At 39.7% G+C, this 22,221-nt stretch overlaps 1 protein-coding gene across 1 annotated transcript; it reads left to right on the top strand.

The window, feature by feature from the left end:
• The first annotated feature begins 2,231 nt into the window (after positions 1 to 2,231).
• LOC138905897 (uncharacterized) lies at positions 2,232 to 5,664 on the top strand. Its single transcript, XM_070194412.1, has 4 exons — positions 2,232 to 3,078; positions 3,436 to 3,635; positions 4,103 to 4,398; positions 5,349 to 5,664. The coding sequence occupies exons 1-4, from the start codon at positions 2,232 to 2,234 to the stop codon at positions 5,662 to 5,664; spliced, it is 1,659 nt and encodes a 552-aa protein (XP_070050513.1).
• Positions 5,665 to 22,221: the final 16,557 nt, after the last annotated feature.

Below are 22,221 nucleotides of genomic sequence, written 5' to 3'. Positions count from 1 at the left end.
TTTATTACGATGATGTTACACTCCGCAGTAATTTATTACGACGATGTTACGCTCCGTAGTAATTTGTTACGACGATGTTACACCGTGTAGTATTGTACGTTGAATTTGTTGTAAGATAATTGACATCGGTTCAAGGACAAGATTATTTGGAGATTGTAAGTATTATGCAATTTCAAACAAATGATGAGTAAATTCGTGAAGGTGAAAGGATAAACGAATCAAAGAAAATGAATTTCGTCGAAGTTTGACATTTTGGGATAAAATACGGCCCGAGCTAAAATACACGGTATTTATGGACTAGTACCATACAAGGTACCACATGACCATGATAGTAAGGTGTATAAAGTGTGTTAAAAGCAAGTAGTATTTTAAATAATTTGAGATAATTCCTAATTATGTGGATAACTAGACAATTATTTGTTAATGGGGAATAAACCAATTAATTAAGGAAATAAGTGGGCAATTATTGGATAAGAATTTAGTCTTTAACGTGGTAGCTTACAAAGTCACAAAAATGTGACTCTTAAAGCTCACCTATATGTGGCATATTAAGAATAATAGTGGCTTAGTCATACAAAGGGTGGGGCCACTCTCTTTAATAAAGACTTCAACATAAATCATTAAAATACATATGATACAACTGCACTTTGAAGAGATTTGCAATTCTATATGGATTGAAGGAATCGGATGGGATGAGGTCATGGAAGATCCATCATTATGCTTAAAGCAAAGAGGTTTGATAAGTGATGTTCGTGCTCTTGACAAAGAAAAAATGATGCGTTTGATGAGAAAAGTGGGAATGTTTATTGCATTGAGCAACTTACAATGAAATGATGTCACTCCATATGAATGAAAGCGAGGTCTGCCAAGTGACGGATGAAGCTTCAATAAAATTTCACACAAAGTTATACGGTGTAATAGCAACGATATTTACAATTCTAAAGGATTACGGTGCAACCTTTTCCAAGAATATCATACGGATATTTCCCTACTCCAGGTATGTTAAGGCTATCCTTTCTCTATTTTTGGCATGATCAATTCGATACAAACAAAACGAGCAAACGCACAGTTTTCATAAACAACTCTATACATAGAAATACTAGGGGTCTCTATGTTCTTGATACCCCATGTGACATATTATTATATCTTCTGTTCACGGGTCTCAGAAAAATACGTATTTGATAAAGTTTATCCGAAAGGCATATTGATTTTATGACATTCCAAGAAATCTTATTAACGTATTTCTTATGCATTTCATACATTTATACATGTACATTGACCCATGACCAGATGGCGTTATATACGCATATATTATATGTAAATGGGATATGGAAAAAGGTTACGGCGTTATATACGCACCACCACCTGATCAGCTGGTATACGCTGATGAATTACCAACAGTGGCCGAGATGATATGATGGGATGTCCTTAGAGGCTTGATGATGTTATTTACGCATATACCTATGCATGATATGACATTCTGTATGCATATGCACGACATTATAAATATTAATGATTCACAAATTTATTCAGACATACATGTCGAGTCTTTTACTCTATGTTTTTCTCATGTCTATTGTTTACTGTTTTTCATTCCTTACATACTCGGTACATTACTTGTACTGACATTCCTTTTGCCTGGGGATGCTGCGTTTCATGCCCACAGGTCCCGATAGACAGGTCGAGAGCCCTCCAAGTAGGCTATCAGTTCAGCAGGAGATGTTAGTGCGCTCCATTTTCGTTGGAGTTGCATGTTTGGTCAGTACAATTTAGATGTGTATTGTTTGGTATGGCGGGACTCTGTCTCGACCTTTATGACAATTATGTACTCTTAGAGGCTTGTAGAAATATGTCATATACGTGAAAGATTGTACGACCTTGTCGACCTATGTTTTGAGTTTATAAATGATCATGTTGGCCTATTAGGCTCGTATGTCACATGTATATGATGATATAATAAGAAAGATACGTTACGTTGGTACTCGGTTGAGTAAGGTACTGGGTGCCCGTCGCAGCCCATCGGTTTGGGTTGTGACAGTGCACCACCATCCGGGCCCTGTGAGGGAAACATGGGACCCCACCAGCATGTGAGATTCTAGCAGTAGCGGAGGCCCCCATGACCTAAGTTTGGGAGGATGCACTTTGGGGTTTGCTTCATAGACCTACCTATATGCTACGGGTGCGGTGTGAGGGGTCACATTCATAGGGATTGCTGCTCGTCCCGCCGGATCATGGGCAGAAGTACGACACAGCCAGCTAGCTCTGCAACTACTACATCCACAACACCTCCTCCAGCTCGAGGCACCCCAGCACCCGTAGGGCGTGGTGCAGCTAGGGGTGGTGCACAGAGTTCGGGAGGACCCAGCAGATTTTATTCTATGCGGAGGCATCGGGATTCAGAGGCTTCTCCAGATGTTGTCACATGTATATTGACTGTCCAATACCATGATGTATATGCTCTTATTGATCCCAGTTCCACTTTGTCATATGTCACTCCATATGTTGCTATGGAATTTGGGATAGAACTAGAACAACTTCTTGAGCCATTCTCTGTATCTACTCAAGTTGGTGAGTCTATTATGGCTGCATGGGTTTATAGGGATGGTGTTGTCACGATGCATGGTCGGGACACCCTGGTCGATCTCATAGAATTGGGGATGGTTGATTTTGATGTAATAATGGGGATGGACTGGCTTTATTCATGTTTTTCTAAGCTTGATTGTCGAACCAGGACCATTAGTTTTGAATTTCAAAATGAGTCAGTGATTGAATGGAAGGGGGAGGATGTGGTGCCGAAGAATAGGTTTATTTCTTACCTTAAGGCCACGAAGATGATTAATAAAGGGTGTATCTACCATTTGGTTTGGGGTGAATTTGTGCCTGTTGTGAATGAATTTCCGGAGGTCTTTTCGGATGAGCTCTCTAAGATCCCACCAAACAGGGAGATTGATTTTGGGGTTGATGTGATGCCAGACACGCAGCCTATATCTATCCCACCCTATAGAATGGAACCGATAGAATTGAAGGAACTAAAGGAGAAACTGAAGGACTTGTTAGAAAAGGGTTTCATCCGGCTGAGTATGTCGCCTTGGGGCGCACCAGTCCTTTTTGTAAGGAAGAAAGATGGGTCACTAAGAATGTGTATTGACTATCGGCAGTTCAATAAGGTCACGATCAAGAATAAATACCCACTTCTAAGGATAGATGACTTGTTTGACCAATTGCAAGGTGCTAAGTACTTCTCCAAGATCGATTTATGATCCAAGTATCACCAATTGAAGATCAGGGAGCAGGATATTTCGAAAGCAGCTTTCAGGACCCAGTATGGGCACTTTGAATTTCTGGTAATGTCTTTTGGGCTAACAAACGCCCCGACAACTTTCATGGATCTTATGAATCATGTCTTCAAGCCTTTCCTTGACTCATTCGTGATAGTGTTTATTGACGATATTCTGGTATATTCACGAAGTCAAGAGGACTATGCTGATCACTTCAAGGCAGTTCTACAAACTCTATATCAACACAAGTTGTATGCGAAGTTTTCAAAATATGAATTTTGGCTTGAATCTGTTACATTCTTGGGGCATGTCGTCTCCAGAGAAGGAATTAAAGTTGATCCTCAGAAGATTTCAGTGGTGAAGAAATGGCCTAGACCTACTACCCCAACTGAGATTCATAGTTTCTTAGGCTAAGCATGATATTACAGGAAGTTTGTGGAGAGGTTCTCTACCCTTTCCTCTCCGTTGACTAAATTGACGCAGAAGGCGGTTAAGTTCTAATGGTCAGATGCTTGTGAAAGGAGCTTCCTGAAGTTGAAATCGAGATTGACCACGGCACCTGTGTTGACTATACCAGACGGTACATATGGGTTTGTGGTATATTGTGATGCATCAAGAATCGAACTTGGGTGTGTATTAATGCAACATGGCAAGGTGATAGCTTATACTTCTAGGCAACTCAAGAATCATGAAAAGAATTATCCGACACATGACTTAGAGCTTGCGACAGTGGTTTTTGCATTAAAAATTTGGCATCATTATCTGTATGGGGTCCATGTGGATATATTCATGAACAATAAGAGCCTTCAGAAAACTTTAAACAGAAGGAATTGAATCTGAGGCAGAGAAGATGGCTTGAGTTACTCAAGGATTACGACATCGATATTATGTATCATCTAGAGAAGGCTAATGTTGTAGCGGATACTCTTAGCCGGAAATCTATAGGTAGTTTGGCTCACTTGGAGTCATATCAAAGGTTGTTGGCCGAGGAGGTTTATCGGTTGGCTAGTTTGGGAGTTCGTCTTGCGGATTCTAGTGGAGGAGGAGTGATTGTGAAAAATAGGGCTGAATCATCGCTTGTCGTGGAAGTCAAGGAAAAGAAATACAACGACCATTGTTGGTACAGTTGAAGGGGGGGATTCATTAACATAAGACCATGGCTTTTTCTCTTGGCATAGATGATGGTACGCTAAGGTACTAAGGGCAACTATGTATTCCAAAGGTGGATGGTCTCCGGGAAAGAATCATAATCGAGGCTCACACTTCTGGGTATTACGTGCACCCGGGTTCTACAAATATGTACCATGATCTTAAGGAAGTCTACTGGTGGAATGATATGAAAAGGAATGTAGCGGCCTTTGTGGCAAGATGTCCAAATTGTCAGCAAGTGAAGGCCGAACACCAAAGGCTGGGTGGGTTGGGACAGAACATAGAAATTCCGTTGTGGAAATGGGAGATTATCAATATGGACATCTTGGTAGGACTACCTCGCACTCCTCGTAAGTTCGACTCGATTTGGATGATTGTGGATCGACTTACGAAATCAGCATAATTCTTACCTGTTAAGGCTACCGACACTGCGGAACAATATACTCAGTTGTATATCAAGGAAATGGTTAGGCTACATGGCACTCCAGTTTCTATTATCTCAGATCGAGGGGCGTAGTTTACGACTAATTTTTTGAAGAGGTTTCAGCAAGGTTTGGGTATTCAGGTGAATCTTAGTACAACCTTTCACCCGCAGACTAACGAGCAGGCAGAGCAGACTATTTAGACGCTCGAGGATATGTTGCACGCTTCAATTCTTGACTTAAAAGGTAGCTGGGATGATCATTTTCCGCTCATAGAATTTGCCTACAACAACAATTACCATGCTAGTATCCAGATGGCACCGTTTGAGGCTTTATATGGTAGGAGATGTAGATCTCCCATTGGGTGGTTCGAGATTGGGGAAGCAGAATTGATAGGACCAGACTTCTTGCATCAGGCTATGGAGAAGGTTAAGATCATTACAGAATAGTCGAAAACTGTTAAGAGTCGTCAAAAGTCCTATTTGGATGTGTGTCGCAGGGATTTGGAGTTCAAAGAACATGATTGGGTGTTCTTGAAGGTTTCCCCTGTGAAGGATGCAATGCGGTTTGGTAAGAAAGGAAAATTGAGCCCGAGGTATGTCAGATCATACAGAATCATTCAGAGGATTGGCCAGGTGGCTTACAGTCTAGAACTACCTCTAGAGATGTCTTTAGTGCACCAGGTGTTTCATGTATCCATGTTCAAGAAGGTGATTGGAGATCCGTCGCTTATTGTTACAGTTGAGACTATTGAGGTTAATGAAGAACTGACGTATGAAGAAATTCCAATTGCCATTCTTGATAGGCAAGTTTGAAAGTTGAGAAATAAAGAAATTTCCCCTGTACGGCTTATGTTGAGGTTGCTACTCCTTGGTAATGTAATGTTTAATGGCATTGTGTCCGGTGTTGTTTCCGTGTTGTTTTATATCGTTGTGTTGTGGTTATGTTGTTAGGAATGGTTTTGGGATTCTCTAGCAAGTGGATAGGCCCAGTTACAAGGGAAACACTGGCAAAACGTTTGGAAACTGGGAGTTAGTCAAAAATTGAAACTGCTGGTGTGTGTTATAGCAGCAAAGTCACATTGGGTACTAATGGTGAATTTTGACCCTCATTCGAGGACAAATGATCCGAAGTGGGGGAGGATATATGCCCCCTAAAAATTTTACCTAAAACCCGGGGTTTCGTGGTGCCGAAGTAAACTTAAGCATTGAGGATCGTTGGGGAGTTGAAGAAAATTTTTGGAACTGCAGGGCGTTTCTGCGGCACATTCTGCGGTCGCAGAGTTGATCTGCGGACCGTAGATCTACCGCAGGCTGAGGCAAAAAATCTGGGCAAATGTTTGGACCATTATGCAGCTGCATAATCATTTTGCGAGTCGCATAACCCATTGCGGACCCATCACAAAAATATTCCAGAAGGCAGTTCTACAGCGCATTATGCGACCGCAGAATAGGTCTGCGGACCACAGATCAGTCGTAGAGTGAGGCAGGGGTACCTAGTTCCAGAGGGCCGTTATGCGGACCGCAGAAGCGTTATGCGGTCGCATATGCGACCGCGGATCTGTGTAGGGGCTTCATTTTTCCAATTTTATAACCCCACCCCCATTTCATTTATCTAGCTTAAGGGTTCATTTTTGGGGGATTACCCGACATTTTAGAGAGAGAAGAGAGCTATTCTTGAGAGAGGGAAGGGAGGACTAAGTATTTGACTAATATACTTTGATAAAACCTTGGAATTCCATCAAAAAGAACTTGTTAGGGCTTCAAAAAGGTAAGCATTTCTTACCCCAATTATTCCATTTTAGGTTTGGGTTGATTATGGGTAATGGGGGAAGATTTATCACATGCATGAGCTAATAGATATTGTGGGAAGGTTGTTGAAACATCTTGGGTGGTTTTGTTCTTAAATTAGTAGAGGGAAAGGTCGGGTCATAATCGTAACAGCCCTTGCCACGCGAATGCCTCTAATCGTGCTTATAATTCTCTCTTACTCTATAGATTGGCATCGTTAGGAGTGTTGGGACATTATTGTGGCACTACGAAAAGCTCTTTCGAGGTATGAAGGCTAAACGCTTTTTCTAGTATCGGAATTCCCGAATCCTTGTAAAATTCTATCATGTGTAGTTGAACTTGAAACACTATTGATGTGGGGTATTTAAACTAGTAACGTTGATTCCTGATTAGTATAATGTGTTAGAACCCTCATGTGTTAATGATTCTCTATTTTTTACTTAATTATGTTATACCCCTTTTCGATTTCGATTTTGAGATCTTTCTATGTGTTCAGCTAGAGTTCGTGACTCTCTATTACCTAGTCTTGGGAGGTTGTTATGATTATTGCCGCGTAGGCTTGTTCACCTTTATTTTAGTTTTTATATTAAACTCTATTTTAAAATATCATTGTTAAACTAGCTTAATTATTGTAAGTAATCGGCTTACCTAGTCTTAGGGACTAGGTGCCATCACGACTCCTAAGGCGGGATTTTGGGTCATGACATATTGGTATCAGAGCTCTACGTTCATAGGTTCTACGAGTCACGAGCAAGTTTAGTAGAGTGTTGTGGATCGGTACGGAGATATCTGTACTTATCTTCGAGAGGCTACAAAACTATTAGAAAAATTCTACTTCTTTCATTCCTGTCGTGCAAATTTATTAATTTTGAAGTTTGAGCCTTTGTATCTCTATTCTCTCATAGATGGTGAGGACACGCGCTATCGGATCAGCCGAGCAAACACCCGCGCCCTTACTAGAGCTACGAGAGACCGGGGTCAGGGTAAAGGATGAGGAGGGGCACGTGCTACAACTAGAGCACCTACCAGAGTAGGAGTTGTTCAGCCACCAATAGTCTCGATTGGGGGATAGGCACCAGAGGCGCATGTTGTTACCCCCAGACTTTAGGAGACTTGTTACACCACATATTTTCATACGTGAAAGTACGCCATAAGTCAACTGATGTAAGCTCAGAAATGAGATTCTCTTTGGAAGAATATAAAGTGATCAAATGACATTACATCCCGTATTTCCGTTAGATATACAAACGACTAGATTGAGGACAAATGCACTTAAACATGAGAAAGTAGATTTTGGAGAAATAAAAATGAGATGCTTGCTTACCCGACGTACCTGCTTCACCAACTTGCTTTCCGTCCTACTTGCTTGAGATACTCGACACATGTCTAAATTATTCAATGAGGATGAGAGAATTGTTTCAAAATAGAAAAAGGACCAACATGGATCACCTACTTGATTAAGTAGGTGACAAGTGCATCACCTACTCAGAGCTTGTGGATCAAATTGAAAGGGAATGGAAAAGGATAGAGATGGGCAAGTCTTGGGGCAGTCCAAGACCCATCTTCCCAAGCCCATTGGGTGGGGCCATATAAACATAGATATATCTCAATTTCACATAGAAAATAATTCATAATCCCTCTCTCTCTATTGCAATGTGAAGGAGCTCCAAAATATCAGCCCAAGATCTCTCTCAAAGTTATCCTAGGGTTTAAGACCAAATCCACAAGTTGGTAAGGTGATTTTTCTCTTGGAAAATCAAGATCACCTAGTTATCTCTCTACTTTGTTGTTTGGGGTAAAGAGATTATTTGAGATTGAAGTAAAGCTTAGTCAGATGAGTATTGTTGTTGCCAAGGTAAGGTTTAACTTCTCCTATATGTATTTAAGATCATCTATGTATAACTAGTTGATTTGATAAAAGAAACTTGTGAAGTAAGTTGATCTTCATGTTGAAGTGTTGTAGTTGCGGGACTATTTTGGAGTTGAATTCTTGATGTTTTATGGCTGAAAATCAGTAGAAATAACTTAATAGTACTATTGCTATTGTGGTTGATGTGTTTGGAAGAAGAGAAGGCTTGGAAAGTGCATGTTAGAACTTAGTTGTTGGGTGAGATGGTGTGGACTGTTTTGTTGACGTATTGTAATGAATATGAGGTTAGATATATATATATATATATATATATATATATATATATTCGTTGACATTCTGGGCATGTTGGTCTTGTTTGCGGATTTGAGGAAAATGAAAAGAATATGGGGAGGTGCTGTCCAAAATTTCGTAGATGAGCTAGTCGCTCATTTGTGTTGAGTTCTAGCTTCCGTAAGCTTAACAATGGTCCCTTATTGTTTGTTGTAGATTGAAGTACTAACGGGCTGTATCGATGTCGTGTGTTTAGGTAAACGACAAAGGTATGTTGCGGCTATCGCTTCTTTTCTTTTGGCATGATTCATATGATACAAACGAAACGATCAAATGCACAACTTTCACAAATTACACTATTCTTAAAAGTACTAGGGTTCCTATGTTCTTAATTCTGCATGTGTCCTATTATTCTATCGTCTGTTCATGGGTCTCAGAAAATACGTAAGTTGATAAAATTTATTTCATGATATTAATCGAAGGCATAATTATTTTATGACATTCCGAGAGATCTTATTGACTTACTTCTCATGTATTGCATTTTTTTATACATGTACATTGACCTATGACCAGATGGCATTATATGCGCGTATATTATATGTGTATGGGCTATGGGGAAAGGTTATGGCGTTATATACGCATCACCACCTGATCAACTGGTATACGTTGATGATTTCGCCCAAAGAGGCTGAGATGTTATGATGGGATACCCTTGACGATGTTATGTACTCATATACCTATGCATGGTATGACATTTACACACATATGCATGACATTATAAATATTTCACGAATCACAGAGATATTCAGAATTACATGTTGAGTTCTTTATACCATGTTTCTTTCATGCCTTACATACTTGGTTCTTTATTTGTACTGACGTCCCTTTTGCCTGGGGACGTTGCGTTTCATGCCCGCATGTCCTGATAGACAGGTTGATAGTCCTCCTAGTGGGCTATTAGCTCAGCGGAAGGTGTTGGTGCACTCCACTTGCTCCGGAGTTGCCTGTTTGGTCAATATATTTTGGACATGTATTGATTGGTATGGCGGGGCCATGTCCCGACCTTTATGATGTTTATGTACTCTTAGAGGTTTGTAGACAGATGTCATGTATATGGATACGTGTATAGATTTATCAGCCTTTGTTTTGAGTGTACAAATGATCATGTCGGTCTTATAGGCTCATATATCACATGTATAAGTTTCTATATAATGTTTGGTCGTCCTATATCTAGTATTACCTTATGTTTTATTCTAGTTATCTCATGATGGCCCTTCTGGCCCATTTACATATGATGGTGTGATAAGAAAGATATGTTACGTTGGTACTCGGTTGAGTAAGGCACCGGGTGTCCGTCGTGGCCCTCCGATTTGGGTCGTGACAAAAGTGGTATCAGAGTAGTTCTGTCCTAGGGAGTCTACAAGCCGTGTCTAGTAGAGTCTTGTTTATGGGTGTGTTGTGCACCATACTTATAATCCAAAGACGCTACAGGGCATTTATGACTGTCACTCTTTTTTCTTACTGTAGATCGTGTGGTAGAGCTCAGTTGTAAGAATTTAAACTCCTAAATTCTATTTTATTCATAATACAATGATACCTACATCTAGAAAGATAGCTGGTAAGAGATTGACTGTGGCTGTGCAAGAGTTGAGTTAGAGGAACTCGATTTTGCATCAAGCTTATGATGAGTAAATGTGAGGTCTTCATTAGATCATGTGTGTACTAAGACGTGTAAGCTTCTGGATAAGGAGCCCTAAGGCATGAATATATATACATCCATATGGTTTAAAGCAACGAGAGAATCAGAAGGTAGATACAAGTTTCAACAAGTAAAAGAAGTAAGGTGAAGAAGGGTACGAGGTACCCAATTAGTGAAGATTATCAGTATTTACAATTCAAGCAGAGAAATATAAGCATTTTGAGTTACTTTCAATTGTAATAGAGGTATGTATAATTGGCACTCCTATCTCAGTTATGCTCCATGGGAGCCAACAGATATAGTTTAAGAGAAGGACGGGATATCAGGATCCAGCTGGGGATAGAGTAACCCAAAATGGTGGATGGATTGTTAGCGTTAGCTGACGTTTCCGAACGATATTTCAAACGTGGTAATAATTCTCATTGTGAAACACCCAGATGGTGCATTTTAGAATAGTAAAACTAGATATGAATACTAGAATGTTCAAAAAATTACAAAGATAGGCACTTGAATCCGAGAAGGGATAAATATTTACCTTAGTATGGCTCCCGTCCTGAAGAGCTAGTTGATGGAGCAAGAGGATCTAAAAGCAAAAGAATGTTTTGTTAAAGCTTTCAGAATAAAGTGATAGACAGAAATATTACCAGGAGAATAAAAAGAGAGTAAATGAAGCATTATGAGCTTGATGTGATAAGTGAGTGATAACGACAAATCAAAATATGACAGGATGACAGAGTCTATAGTCAGGTGAAGGAAAAGACAAGAGGTGACAGTCCTTGAGCCAATAAAAAAGTATAAGAGAAAAAGTCATATCCCCATTTCGAGAAACGAGTTGGTGACTCCAACGTGATTACCCGAAGGAAAAGTTAGACCCCCCAGAGTTATAGAAATCATTATGGGCAAGTGAATAAGATCAACTGAACATGAATTAGGGAATGAAGGATTTTATAATAGTCGGCATCATGAGAATTTCAGAGATAGCATTCCGGCAATAATAGAATAGACAACAAAAAATAGCTTTTAAAGTTCATTCAGGAATACTCTTCCCTAAAGCAAGCACTGTGAGTAGAGTTAAGCTTAAAGGACTAAGTGTGCCACATATACTAGGTGTCACCCTCGTGAGTAAGAAATTTCGTTATCCTTGATATAGAAGGATTACCGCAAGGCGAGTAAGAGTCAGTGAATATGTAAAAAGAAGCCAAAGATGAAGAGAGGGGGAAAGATGGTGTGATAGGGTATTAAGTAGGATTTATATGGTTCTGGGAACTATAGAATAGTAAAGGAAGAATGCGATAAAAATGAGAAAGGGATGAGATTGCACTTATTAAAATCCCACAGATAGGTTACGACTCCAGAACATTACACAAGCACGACGACAGGGAGGGGCAGTAAAGGTTCCCGACCAGGATGTTATTGATAAATAAGTACGAATGAATACTTGATACATAAGGAGCCAATGCGAGAGGTAAGTTAAGATAAATGACATATCCCAAGAGAGATTACGCGGAATATAGATATGAGAATGGACCAACGAGTAGTTAGTAGTTGATTTAGGAAAAGCCTAGTTATGGCTAGACAAGAGGATATAAACAAATCAATAGATTGTGCAAGATAAACATAGTGAAACCCAATATGGTGAATTCAGTCTCGCAGTTATGACATTGTAGTCCTTGAGAAATATTCAGATAGGAGTTGGGTTAGTTAAAGGTACTGTATTGGTGTTACCGAAATAAAAGAGAGTGCCACTAGGAAGTCAGTCAAAATATCAGTCCAGAAGCAACCCTACAAGCACAAGGGCATGGAGGTAAGTAATTAAGGATAATTATAGGCGAGGAAGAACATCAAAAAATTGTGTCGAGTATACGATGTAATAAGCTCACAACTTTACAAGAGTCAGAGGGTCCTCCCTAAGTTCTACAATGAAAGACTAGCTGAGGAAATAAAGAAGAAGGCTTTAACCTAAGCACAGTAACTTGAAGAAGAAATGGTCATGTAAAAATAGTCTCACTACAGCATTGTATGCACTCCATAAGAAAGTGGCACATACTGTGGCTAATGAATGGGAAGTGAAAAAAAATCCAAAAGTGACATTTGAGATCATATGAGTTACAGGAAATTCTAGTATTTATGGGAACTAAGATAAGCCAATGATTCATGCAGCAGGTAGCAGAATGACTAGGAAAAGTAATTGCTTACGTTTAAAGAAAGCTGAGAAGGAACAAAAGGAATTATTTTATCAATGACCCAGAGTTAGTTACGTTATAAATGCATTTAAGATTTTGGAGTATTATCCATGCAGCTTATATGTTGACATTCATACAGCCGTAGAAGACTCCGATATAAGTTAAACGAAAGAATTGAGCCCGGGTCATAGACAAGGGATTGAATTGTTAGAAGAGTATATCATGGATATTTCATAGCGCCCATAAAAGGCTAAAGTAATAACTAATACCCCGAGGCACAGATTAGAATATAGCTTAAGCCTACATAAAGCCTAAGAGAGAAGAGGAAACTAAAGAGTTACATCAGCTAAGTAAATCAGGAGTCTGATTATTGGACCTAGATAATTATAGAAATCATGAATGAAACCATTGCAGAATCACTCTTAATATCAGAGATACAAGAGAGATATTACATCAGCCACATTCTATAACGGCTCTACGATAAAGCCACTTAGAAGAGAACCAACCTCATAGGAAGTCAGTATGATGCTTCCATCAGATTGTGTATGCACCAGAGGTGCAAGTATTATATTAGAGCTTCAAGTTGTGGATGTGAATTATACATATGTGGAAGGCATGTTATGAAAGAGATGGAAGATACTATACGAGATTTTAAGGTATGTAAGGTAAAGGTAAAGAAGGTACGAGATACTCACGTGCAAAAGGTTGTGAATAGTCCGTACTTCAAATAGAGGGCTAGAAGCACTGGGATTCAGTATCAAGAAATGATAGCGGTGTCGTCAGTGACATATCTACTAGTCTATGGTTTCCAGGTACTGAGAGGTCTAGTTAAGAGAGTAAATAAGAGTTACAGACAATGTGATGTCTCACTTGAGGTTCCAGAATAACATAAGGAAATCTATGGTGCAAGAAAGTTAGAGGAGGTTGCGAGTAGTATAAATAAATATGTGTAGGTCGCAAGCTAAAGTGTGGTAGAGAGACAAGGTTTTAGGAAGACAGGAGTAAGGATAAGAAAAGGCGAGTGAGAATAGGTAAGTCCTCGGGATTAAGCCCATCAAAACAAGAGAGCTGATGGTTTTCGTAAGTTATAGAAATCTCAATATAGCATGAGTGAACTCAGAGGAGTCTAAGACTAGGAGCATTTAGAAGAGATTGAATAAGGGTGTAATTGTGAAAGAAAAGAGGATGACATTTAAACATTTGATTGAGTACTGATCTAAAGAAAAGGGATTTCATGAATTGCAGGGGATTAAAATACCCCCATAAAATGAATCACATTGGGATACTATGAGATATAATTATTGAAGCTGATTAGGAAAATCACTTCAAATATTCCTCGATGCGATGTGAGCCCTAGTGACAATGTATTACGTAAGGGGTTTCAAGTTATCAGTGGTATATTATAGATCAACATTGAGGTGAATCAACAATGGATGGATAAAATTTACAAAGTATGAGATGAGATTAGGCCGCCATTCTTAAGATGAATAGTAATGAGGAAGCATTAAAGGACTTAGATTTATACATATAGGATAAGCAACGAGAGTAGCCTGGAGTTTGGTAGCAGACCTCAATAACAATAAACCGAAGTAAGAGTTATGGTATAGTATGACCTACTTAGATGTAGTAAAGCTATAGACGCCCAGAGAGACAACTTGTCATAATTTTGTATATGTTCACAAAGTGAGGCCTAGAGATTGGCTAAAAGCTGGATGAAAAATGAGAGGAGTCACATAGGCGCACATACAAAGACAAAGTCGTACAGACTGCATGATAGAAGGTAGCAATAGTTACGAGATTGGAAGAATTCCGACCACAAGTCGTGGTGTGAGAAAAAGGCCTAAATGGGGGAATGCCCTGGCCTTTGGATTTATTTACAAAATAGTTTCCTAGATGGCAAGGAGAGTATTTAAGTATTTGCAAGAGCTATAGGTTATGGGAATGATAAGTGCATCAGCCAACATTCGAGGACGAATGTTCCAAAGGGGGGAATGATGTTACACCCCATGTTTTCGTACGTGAAAGTATGCCGTAAATCAATTGATGTAAGCTCGAAAATGAGATTCTCTTTGAAAGTATATAAAGTAATCTAATAATATTACACCCCGTATTTTCGTTCAACATACAAACGACTAGGTTGAGGGCGAATGCACTTAAACGTGAGAAAGGAGATTTTGGACAAATAAAAAGGAGCTGCTTGCTTACCCGACGTGCCTGCTTCACCAACTTACTTTCCATCCTACTTTCTTGAGCTACTCGACACATATATAAATTATTTAACGAGGATGAGACACATGTTTCAAAATAGAAAAAGGACCAACATAAATCACCTACTTGATTAAGTAGGTTACAAGTAGGTGCATCACCTACTTAGAGCTTGTGGATCAAATTAAAAGGGAATGGAAAAGGATAGAGATGGGAAAGTATTGGGGCAGCCCAAGATCCATCTTCCCAAGCCCATTAGTGGGGTCATATAAACATAGATATATCTCAATTTCACTTAGAAAATAATTCATAATCCCTCTTTCTCTATTGCAACATGAAGGAGCTCCAAAATATCAGCCCAAGATCTTTCTCAAAGTTATCCTAGGGTTCAAGACAAAATCCACTAGTTGGTAAGGTGATTTCTCTCTTGGAAGATTAACATCACCTAGTAATCTCTCTACTTTGTTATTTGGGGTAAAGAGCTTATTTGAGCTTGAAGTAAAACTTAGTTGGATGAGTATTCTTGCTGCCAAGGTAAGGTTTAACTTCTCCTATATGTATTTAAGATCATCTATGTATATCTAGTTGATTTGATAAAGGAAACTTGTGAAGTAAGTTGAACTTCATGTTGAAGTGTTGTAGTTGCTGGACTATTTTGGAGCTGAATTCTTGATGTTTTATGGCTGGAAATCAGTAGAAATAACTTAAAAATATTATTGCTATTGTGGTTGATGTGTTTGGAAGAAGAGAAGGCTTGGAAAGTGCAAGTTAGAACTTGGTTGTTGGGTGAGATGGTGAGGATTGTTTATATATATATATATATATATATATATATATATATATATATTGTTTGTTGACATTCTGGACATGTTGGTCTTGTTTATGGATTTGAGGAAAATGAAAAGAATAAGGGGAGGTGTTGTCCAAAATTTTGTAGATGAGTTAGTCGCTCATTTGTGTTGAGTTCTAGTTTACGTAAGCTTAACAATGGTCCCTTGTTGTTTGTTGTAGATTGAAGTACAAACAGGCAGAACTGACGTCGTGTGGTTAGGTAAACGACAAAGGTATGTTAAGACTATCCCTTCTTTTCTTTTGGCATGATCCATATGATACAAACGAAATGAGTAAACACGCAACTTTCACAAATAACACTATTCTTAAAAGTACTAGAGGTTCCTATGTTTTTTATTCCCTATGTGTCATATTATTCTATCGTCTGTTCATGGGTCTCAGAAAATACGTAAGTTGATAAAGTTTATTTCATGATATTAATCGTAGGCATAATGATTTTATGACATTCCAAGAGATCTTATTCACTTACTTCTCATAAATTACATTCATTTATACATGTACATTAAACCATGACCATATGGCATTATATAGGCGTATATTATATATATAAGGGGTATGGGGAAAGGTTATGGCATTATATACGCATCACCACCTGATCATCTGGTATACGTTGATGATTTCAATCACAGAGGCCGAGATGATATGATGGGATGCCCTTAGAGGCTTGATGATGTTATGTACTCATATACCTATGCACATGCATGATATTATAAATGTTTCATGATTCACAGAGATATTCAGATTTACATGTTGAGTTCTTTATACCATGTTTCTTTCATGCCTTACATACTCGGTGCTTTATTTGTACTGACGTCCCTTTTGCCTGGGGATATTGCGTTTCATGCCTGCAGGTCCCGATAGACAGGTTGACGTCCTCCTAGTAGGCTATCAGCTCAGCGGAAGGTGTTGGTTCACTCCATTTACTATGGAGTTGCCTATTTGGACATGTATTGATTGGTATGGCGGGGCCCTGTCTAGACCTTTATGACGTTTATGTACTCTTAGAGGCTTGTAGACATATTTCATGTATATGGATACTTGTATGGCTTTATCGGCCTATGTTTTGAGTGTACAAATTATCATGTCGGCCTTATAGGCTCGTATGTCACGCGTATAAGTTTCTATATCATGTTGGGTCGTCCTATGTCTAGTATTCCCTTATGTTTTATTCCAATTATCTCATGATGGCCCTTCTTCCCCATTACATTTGATGTTGTGATAAGAAAGATATGTTACGTTGGTACTCAATTAAGTAAGGCACCGGGTGCCCATCGTGGCCTTCGGATTTGGGTCGTGGCAAGACTTTAGCGTAGTTCCTAAGTATGTTTGGTACATTGGCTCAGGCGGGAATGATCTCCGTTGCATCAGCTACTTCACAAATTAGGGGAGGAGCTCAAACTCCCACTTCCCGTACTCCATAAAAGTAGGCTCATGTTGGTCATACTCCGAATGTAGTGTTGGTACAACCTGTTGTTTTAGTTCAGCCTAAGGTCATGCCAGGGGCATCAGTAGAGGAGCAGAAGAGGCTTGAAAGGTTCAAGAAATATGTTCCACCTTCTTTCAGTGGCACAACTACCGAGGATGCACAGGGTTTTCTATAAAATTGTCACCATATTCTCCACACCATAGGTATTGTGAAGGTGAGCAGAGTTGCTTCTACTACATTTCAGCTGTCGGGAGCAACATATTAGTGGTGGCAGGCTTATGAGGAGGGCAGGCCAGCTGATGCAGCACCACTCACTTGGACTCAAATTTTGGAGATGTTTTTGAGGGTATTTGTTCCCTAGACCCTCAGGGATGCGTGGCACACAGAGTTCGAGAAGCTATGCCAGGGCACTATGACAGTGTCGGAGTATGCCATCCGGTTCAGTGAGTTATCTCGTCATGCACCTACTTTGGTTCCAACAGTCAGAGAGCGAGTCCACATATTTATCGAGGGGCTCAATTATGGTCTTAAATTTAGCATGGCTCGGGAGTTGGAGACTAATACTCCATTTCAGCAGGTTGTGGAGATTGCTAGGAGATTAGAGCGTTTCAGGGTGAGGAGTGGGATGATAAGGAGGCCAAGAGGTCTTGAGGTTCTGTAGGATTCAGTGGATTTTACTCTTCAACTATGACCCATCACGACGGAAGCTCGGGCAATCGGCCAATCCATTTCACACTTCAGACTACTCGTGTTGCTCCAGTTAGTCAAGGTGTTGGAGACTGATATTTCATTTCAGCAGGTTATGGAGATTTCCAAGGGGTTATAGAGTATCCGGGCTGAGGAGAGGGAGGATAAAGAGGCCAAGAGGTCTCGAGGTTCCGGAGGATTCAGTGGATTTTACTTGTCAGTTATGACCCATCACGACGGAGGCTCGGGCAGTCAGCAGTCCAGTCCATACTTCAGACTACTCATATGGGATAGTCATATTTAGTGCACAACTTGCACACGGTTCCTACAACGGTTATTCTAGTTATCCGGCACAGACTCAGAACCAACAGCCGCGCCCGCAGAGGGGTTTCTATGACTGTGGTGATACTAGGCACATCATGAGAGATTGTCCCAGACTCGGGAGTGGTGGAATTCATCAGAGCACTCAGGCTAAGGGCTCATTCCAGTTGCTACTCCACCTGCACAACCAACTAGGGGTTGAGGACATGCGGGTAGAGGTCACCCTAAAGAGGGAGGCTCGACTCGTTGATATGATTTTCATTGTAAGGCTGAGGCCGCTGCACCAAATGGTGTCGTTACAAGTATGGTTTCGATTTGTCATAGAGAAACATCGGTCTTATTTTTATCCGATCACATTTATCGGTGTGAGTCTTTTTATTTGCCTCATATGTGGGCGAGTTTCGTGATTCTTGTACTCTACTTATGTGTTTACCTATGTTTAGCGATTCTATAGTGGTAGCTCGTGTCTACCATTTCTGTTTGTTCATTATTGAGAGCTATGGGAATAGAATGAACTTTCTGTTACTTATTACGGTAGGTTTGGATGTGATATCTGGATGGTTTGGTTACGATTTGTGATTTAGGTGCTCTACCGGTATAGGAAGTTTGTTACATATTGTGATTTTATTTCGTAAAATTTAGTTAGTGGAAGGTTTCGGTTTGTGTGATGTCTATTCTAGTTGTGATTCAGAGCTGAGGATGGGATCCTCACAATTTTTGTATGGTTTGATATGTCTGAACTGGGCTACGTGCCATGGTGGAGTTATATTAGGAAGAGATCACTGTGATTAGTTCATACGTTTTGATTCTCCCTTGTGGAATGGATTTATAGTATGGTACTAATAGGGAGTTGTATATGTCAGGCTTGTTTGATAGTTCTCTCATGTGTTTCTCTTTCCATATTAAGTCATATTCACGTTGTGCTTATTGGGTTTAGCTTGCGAGGTATGTGCCCAGGTGGCGTCAGGTGTGACTTGTTGATTTGGGTGAGTGGTTATGACATCTTCATGTTTCTTGCATCATTATCAGCGTTGTGGAGGTTTGGGACAAGGTTTAGCTGATATGAGGTTATTTGCCGATGCTAGATTTGATTATGGGCAGATATTATGGTCAAAGATGTTGTTATGGGCATATGGGCGATGTATTAATCGGGTGGTCACACCTTGTGGGTGTATGCATGAGCTGTGGCAGCTGGTTGAGGTTGATACAGTGTGTTTATGTGGGAATCGGGTCCTTGGAAAATGATCAGATGGTGAAAATTTTGGTTCTAAGGCTTATGAGCGTGGGTGGAAGGAATAATCTTTAGTTGAGATGGTCTTGTCAGGCTTATATGGACTGGGTGATATGGGATCACCCGCGACCATATGTATGGTGAGTTCATTCAGTGATTTTGTATCTTCGGAATAGTTCTTGGCACGTTTGAGGACGAACATTTGTTTAAGAGGGGGAGAAAGTAACGACCCGACCGGTCATTTTGAGAATTAGCATACCGTTTTGTGGCTTATGGTCTTGAGTAGCTTTGAATTAAGTATTATGACCTACGTGTATGGTTGGATTCGATTTTCAGATGATTCGAGATTGATTCGGAAAAACGATTTTTGTTTTAAAAGCTTAAGTGGTAAAAGTTGACCGGAGTTTGACTTTTTTGTAGATGACTCCAGAATAGAGTTTTGATGATTCCAATAGCTTCGTATGGTGATTTTGAACTTACGCATATATCCGGATTTAGATTTGGAGGTCTGTAGGTTGATTTGATGCATTTTGGCGAAAGTTGGAAAGTTGAGAGGTTTGATAGGGAGTTGACTTTGTTGATATCAGGTTCAGATTATGATTGCGGGAGTTAGTATAGCTCCGTTGTGTCATTTGGGACTTGAATGCAAATTTTGAAGTCATTCCGAGTTGATTTGATATGATTCAGCACGAGTTATAGAAGTTGAAAGTTCATTAGTTCATTAGGCTTGAATTAAGGTGTGATCGTAGTTGTGATGTTGATTGATGTGATTTGAGGCCTTGAGCAGGTCCGCGGTTTGTTATGGAACTTGTCGGTATGTTCGGACGGGGTCCTTGGGACCTCTGGTGTGTTTCGGATGGACTACGGGCCATTTCTTCATGTTTTAGAGTTTCTGGTTTTCTGATGTTTTGTAGTTCATCGCGTTCACGTGAGGATGGCGAAGTGATTCTAGGAGCTCAGTGATTTTGTTCATCATGGACGCGACTGTGGGCACGAGATCGCAAAGGTTCAGTTGGTTGATGTCCGCGCTCGCATTTATGGTTCCGCGTTCGCGTAAGGGAAGTAGTGGCTGGTGGAAGGTTGCTCATCGTGTTCGCGAGATTTGGGATGCATTCGCGAAGGATGGCCAAATTGTTAATTGCGTTCGCGAGATGTGAGATGCAAACACGTAGCTTATTTCTCTGGGCAGTGATTTTGTGTTTCGCGAAGCATGTTCCGCAATCGCGTAAGAGGAATACCTGGGCAGAATTATAAGTACTCTATTTTGAGGGCTTTTGTTATTTTATCACTTTTTGAGTTAGAGAGCTCGGATTTGGGCAATTTTGGAGGGGATTTTCACCATTTGGATTGGGGTAAGTATTCGTGACTTGAATTTGGTTATATTTCATGATTCCATCATTATTTTTATCATTTAATTAGTGATTTGAATTGGGAAAATTGGGGCTTTTTGTAAAAACTTTCTAAAATGTAATATGATGATTTGGAGGCGAATTGATGTCGGAATTTGACAATTTTGATATAGTTAGACTCGTATCGGAATAGGTGCTCGGATTTTGTGAGTTTTGTCGGGTTCTTAGGTGCAAGCCCGGGATTGACTTTTTGGGTTGACTTTTTGGTTTTTATTAAAGACCGAAGCTTTATAACCCAAAATTGTTTCCTATTGCTTTAATTTATGATATTAAATTATTTTGGCTAGATTTGAACCGTCCGGAGGTTGTTTCACACGAAAAGGTCATTTTAGAGTATTGATTTAGTTTCTTTGAGGTAACTATCTTGCCTAACTTTGTATGAGGGAACTACCCCTTAGGATTTTGGATTTATTGTATTATTTGAATTATGTGAAAGATGTATGTACGCGAGGTGACGAGTGCGTACTCGGACTTATATGTAAAAATTATCCGATTTAGACTCTTAAGCTTCTTTTATGTATTTATTTGAAGTTGTTAGCACATGTTATATCTTTTATTTGTCAAGTTTGCTATCACATGCTTTATTTGAAGTTGTTAGCACATGTCATATCTTTTACTTGCCAAGTTTACTCTTATATACTTTATTCGAAATTGTTACCTCTTTCATTATTATGTGACTTCCTTTATTGTTGAGTTATTCTTAATTGAAATTGTTGTTACATGATATCCTTTCGTTGCTGGGTTATTCTCATGCATTTAGACGTAGTTGCTAGTTCATACCATCTACTTCATTGTTAGCTTATTTCACACACTAGAATTCGAAGTTTGCCATTTCATGGAAATACCTTCATTATAGAGTTTATTCTTAAGCAACTAATTGAAGTTGAAGTTATTGAAAGTCATTAATCTATTTTAGTTGTTGTTGTTATTTATTGAGGTGTTGTTCATTGTTGAGTTACTTTCCCATTCATTTTTTTGTTATTGAGATTTTGTACATATCATGTTTGAGCCGCGGGCTATGTGGCGTGGTGATTTTGGTATTGTTGTTGTTAAGAGGTTGTGGGCTATGGGCACTTGTGGTACGAGTTGATATGTCATGTTGTTGTAATGTTAGCACATGTGAATTTATTGTGTGGATTGATTGTTGTTATGCAGAGCATAAGGGTGGCATCTCACTGTTGTAGTTATGCAGAGCATAAGGGTGGCATCTCACTATTGATGATTGTGTGGAGCGATACAGGTGGCTATTGCATTATTGTCAGGGCAGAGTGATACGGGTGGCTATCGAAGTGATATGGGTGGCTATTGGAGTAATACGGGTGGCTAATATGTTAAATGTCTGGGCGGAGCTGTCACGACCCAAAATCCATTAAAGGTCGTGATGGCGCCGGACACCGCTGTCAGGCAAGCCAACAATACATACTTAGCT

The sequence above is a fragment of the Nicotiana tomentosiformis genome, chromosome 2 (assembly GCF_000390325.3).
Source record: "Nicotiana tomentosiformis chromosome 2, ASM39032v3, whole genome shotgun sequence".
Classification (NCBI taxonomy): domain Eukaryota; kingdom Viridiplantae; phylum Streptophyta; class Magnoliopsida; order Solanales; family Solanaceae; genus Nicotiana; species Nicotiana tomentosiformis.
Note: the sequence above shows the minus strand (reverse complement) of the source record. Positions and strands in the feature narration are given on the sequence as shown.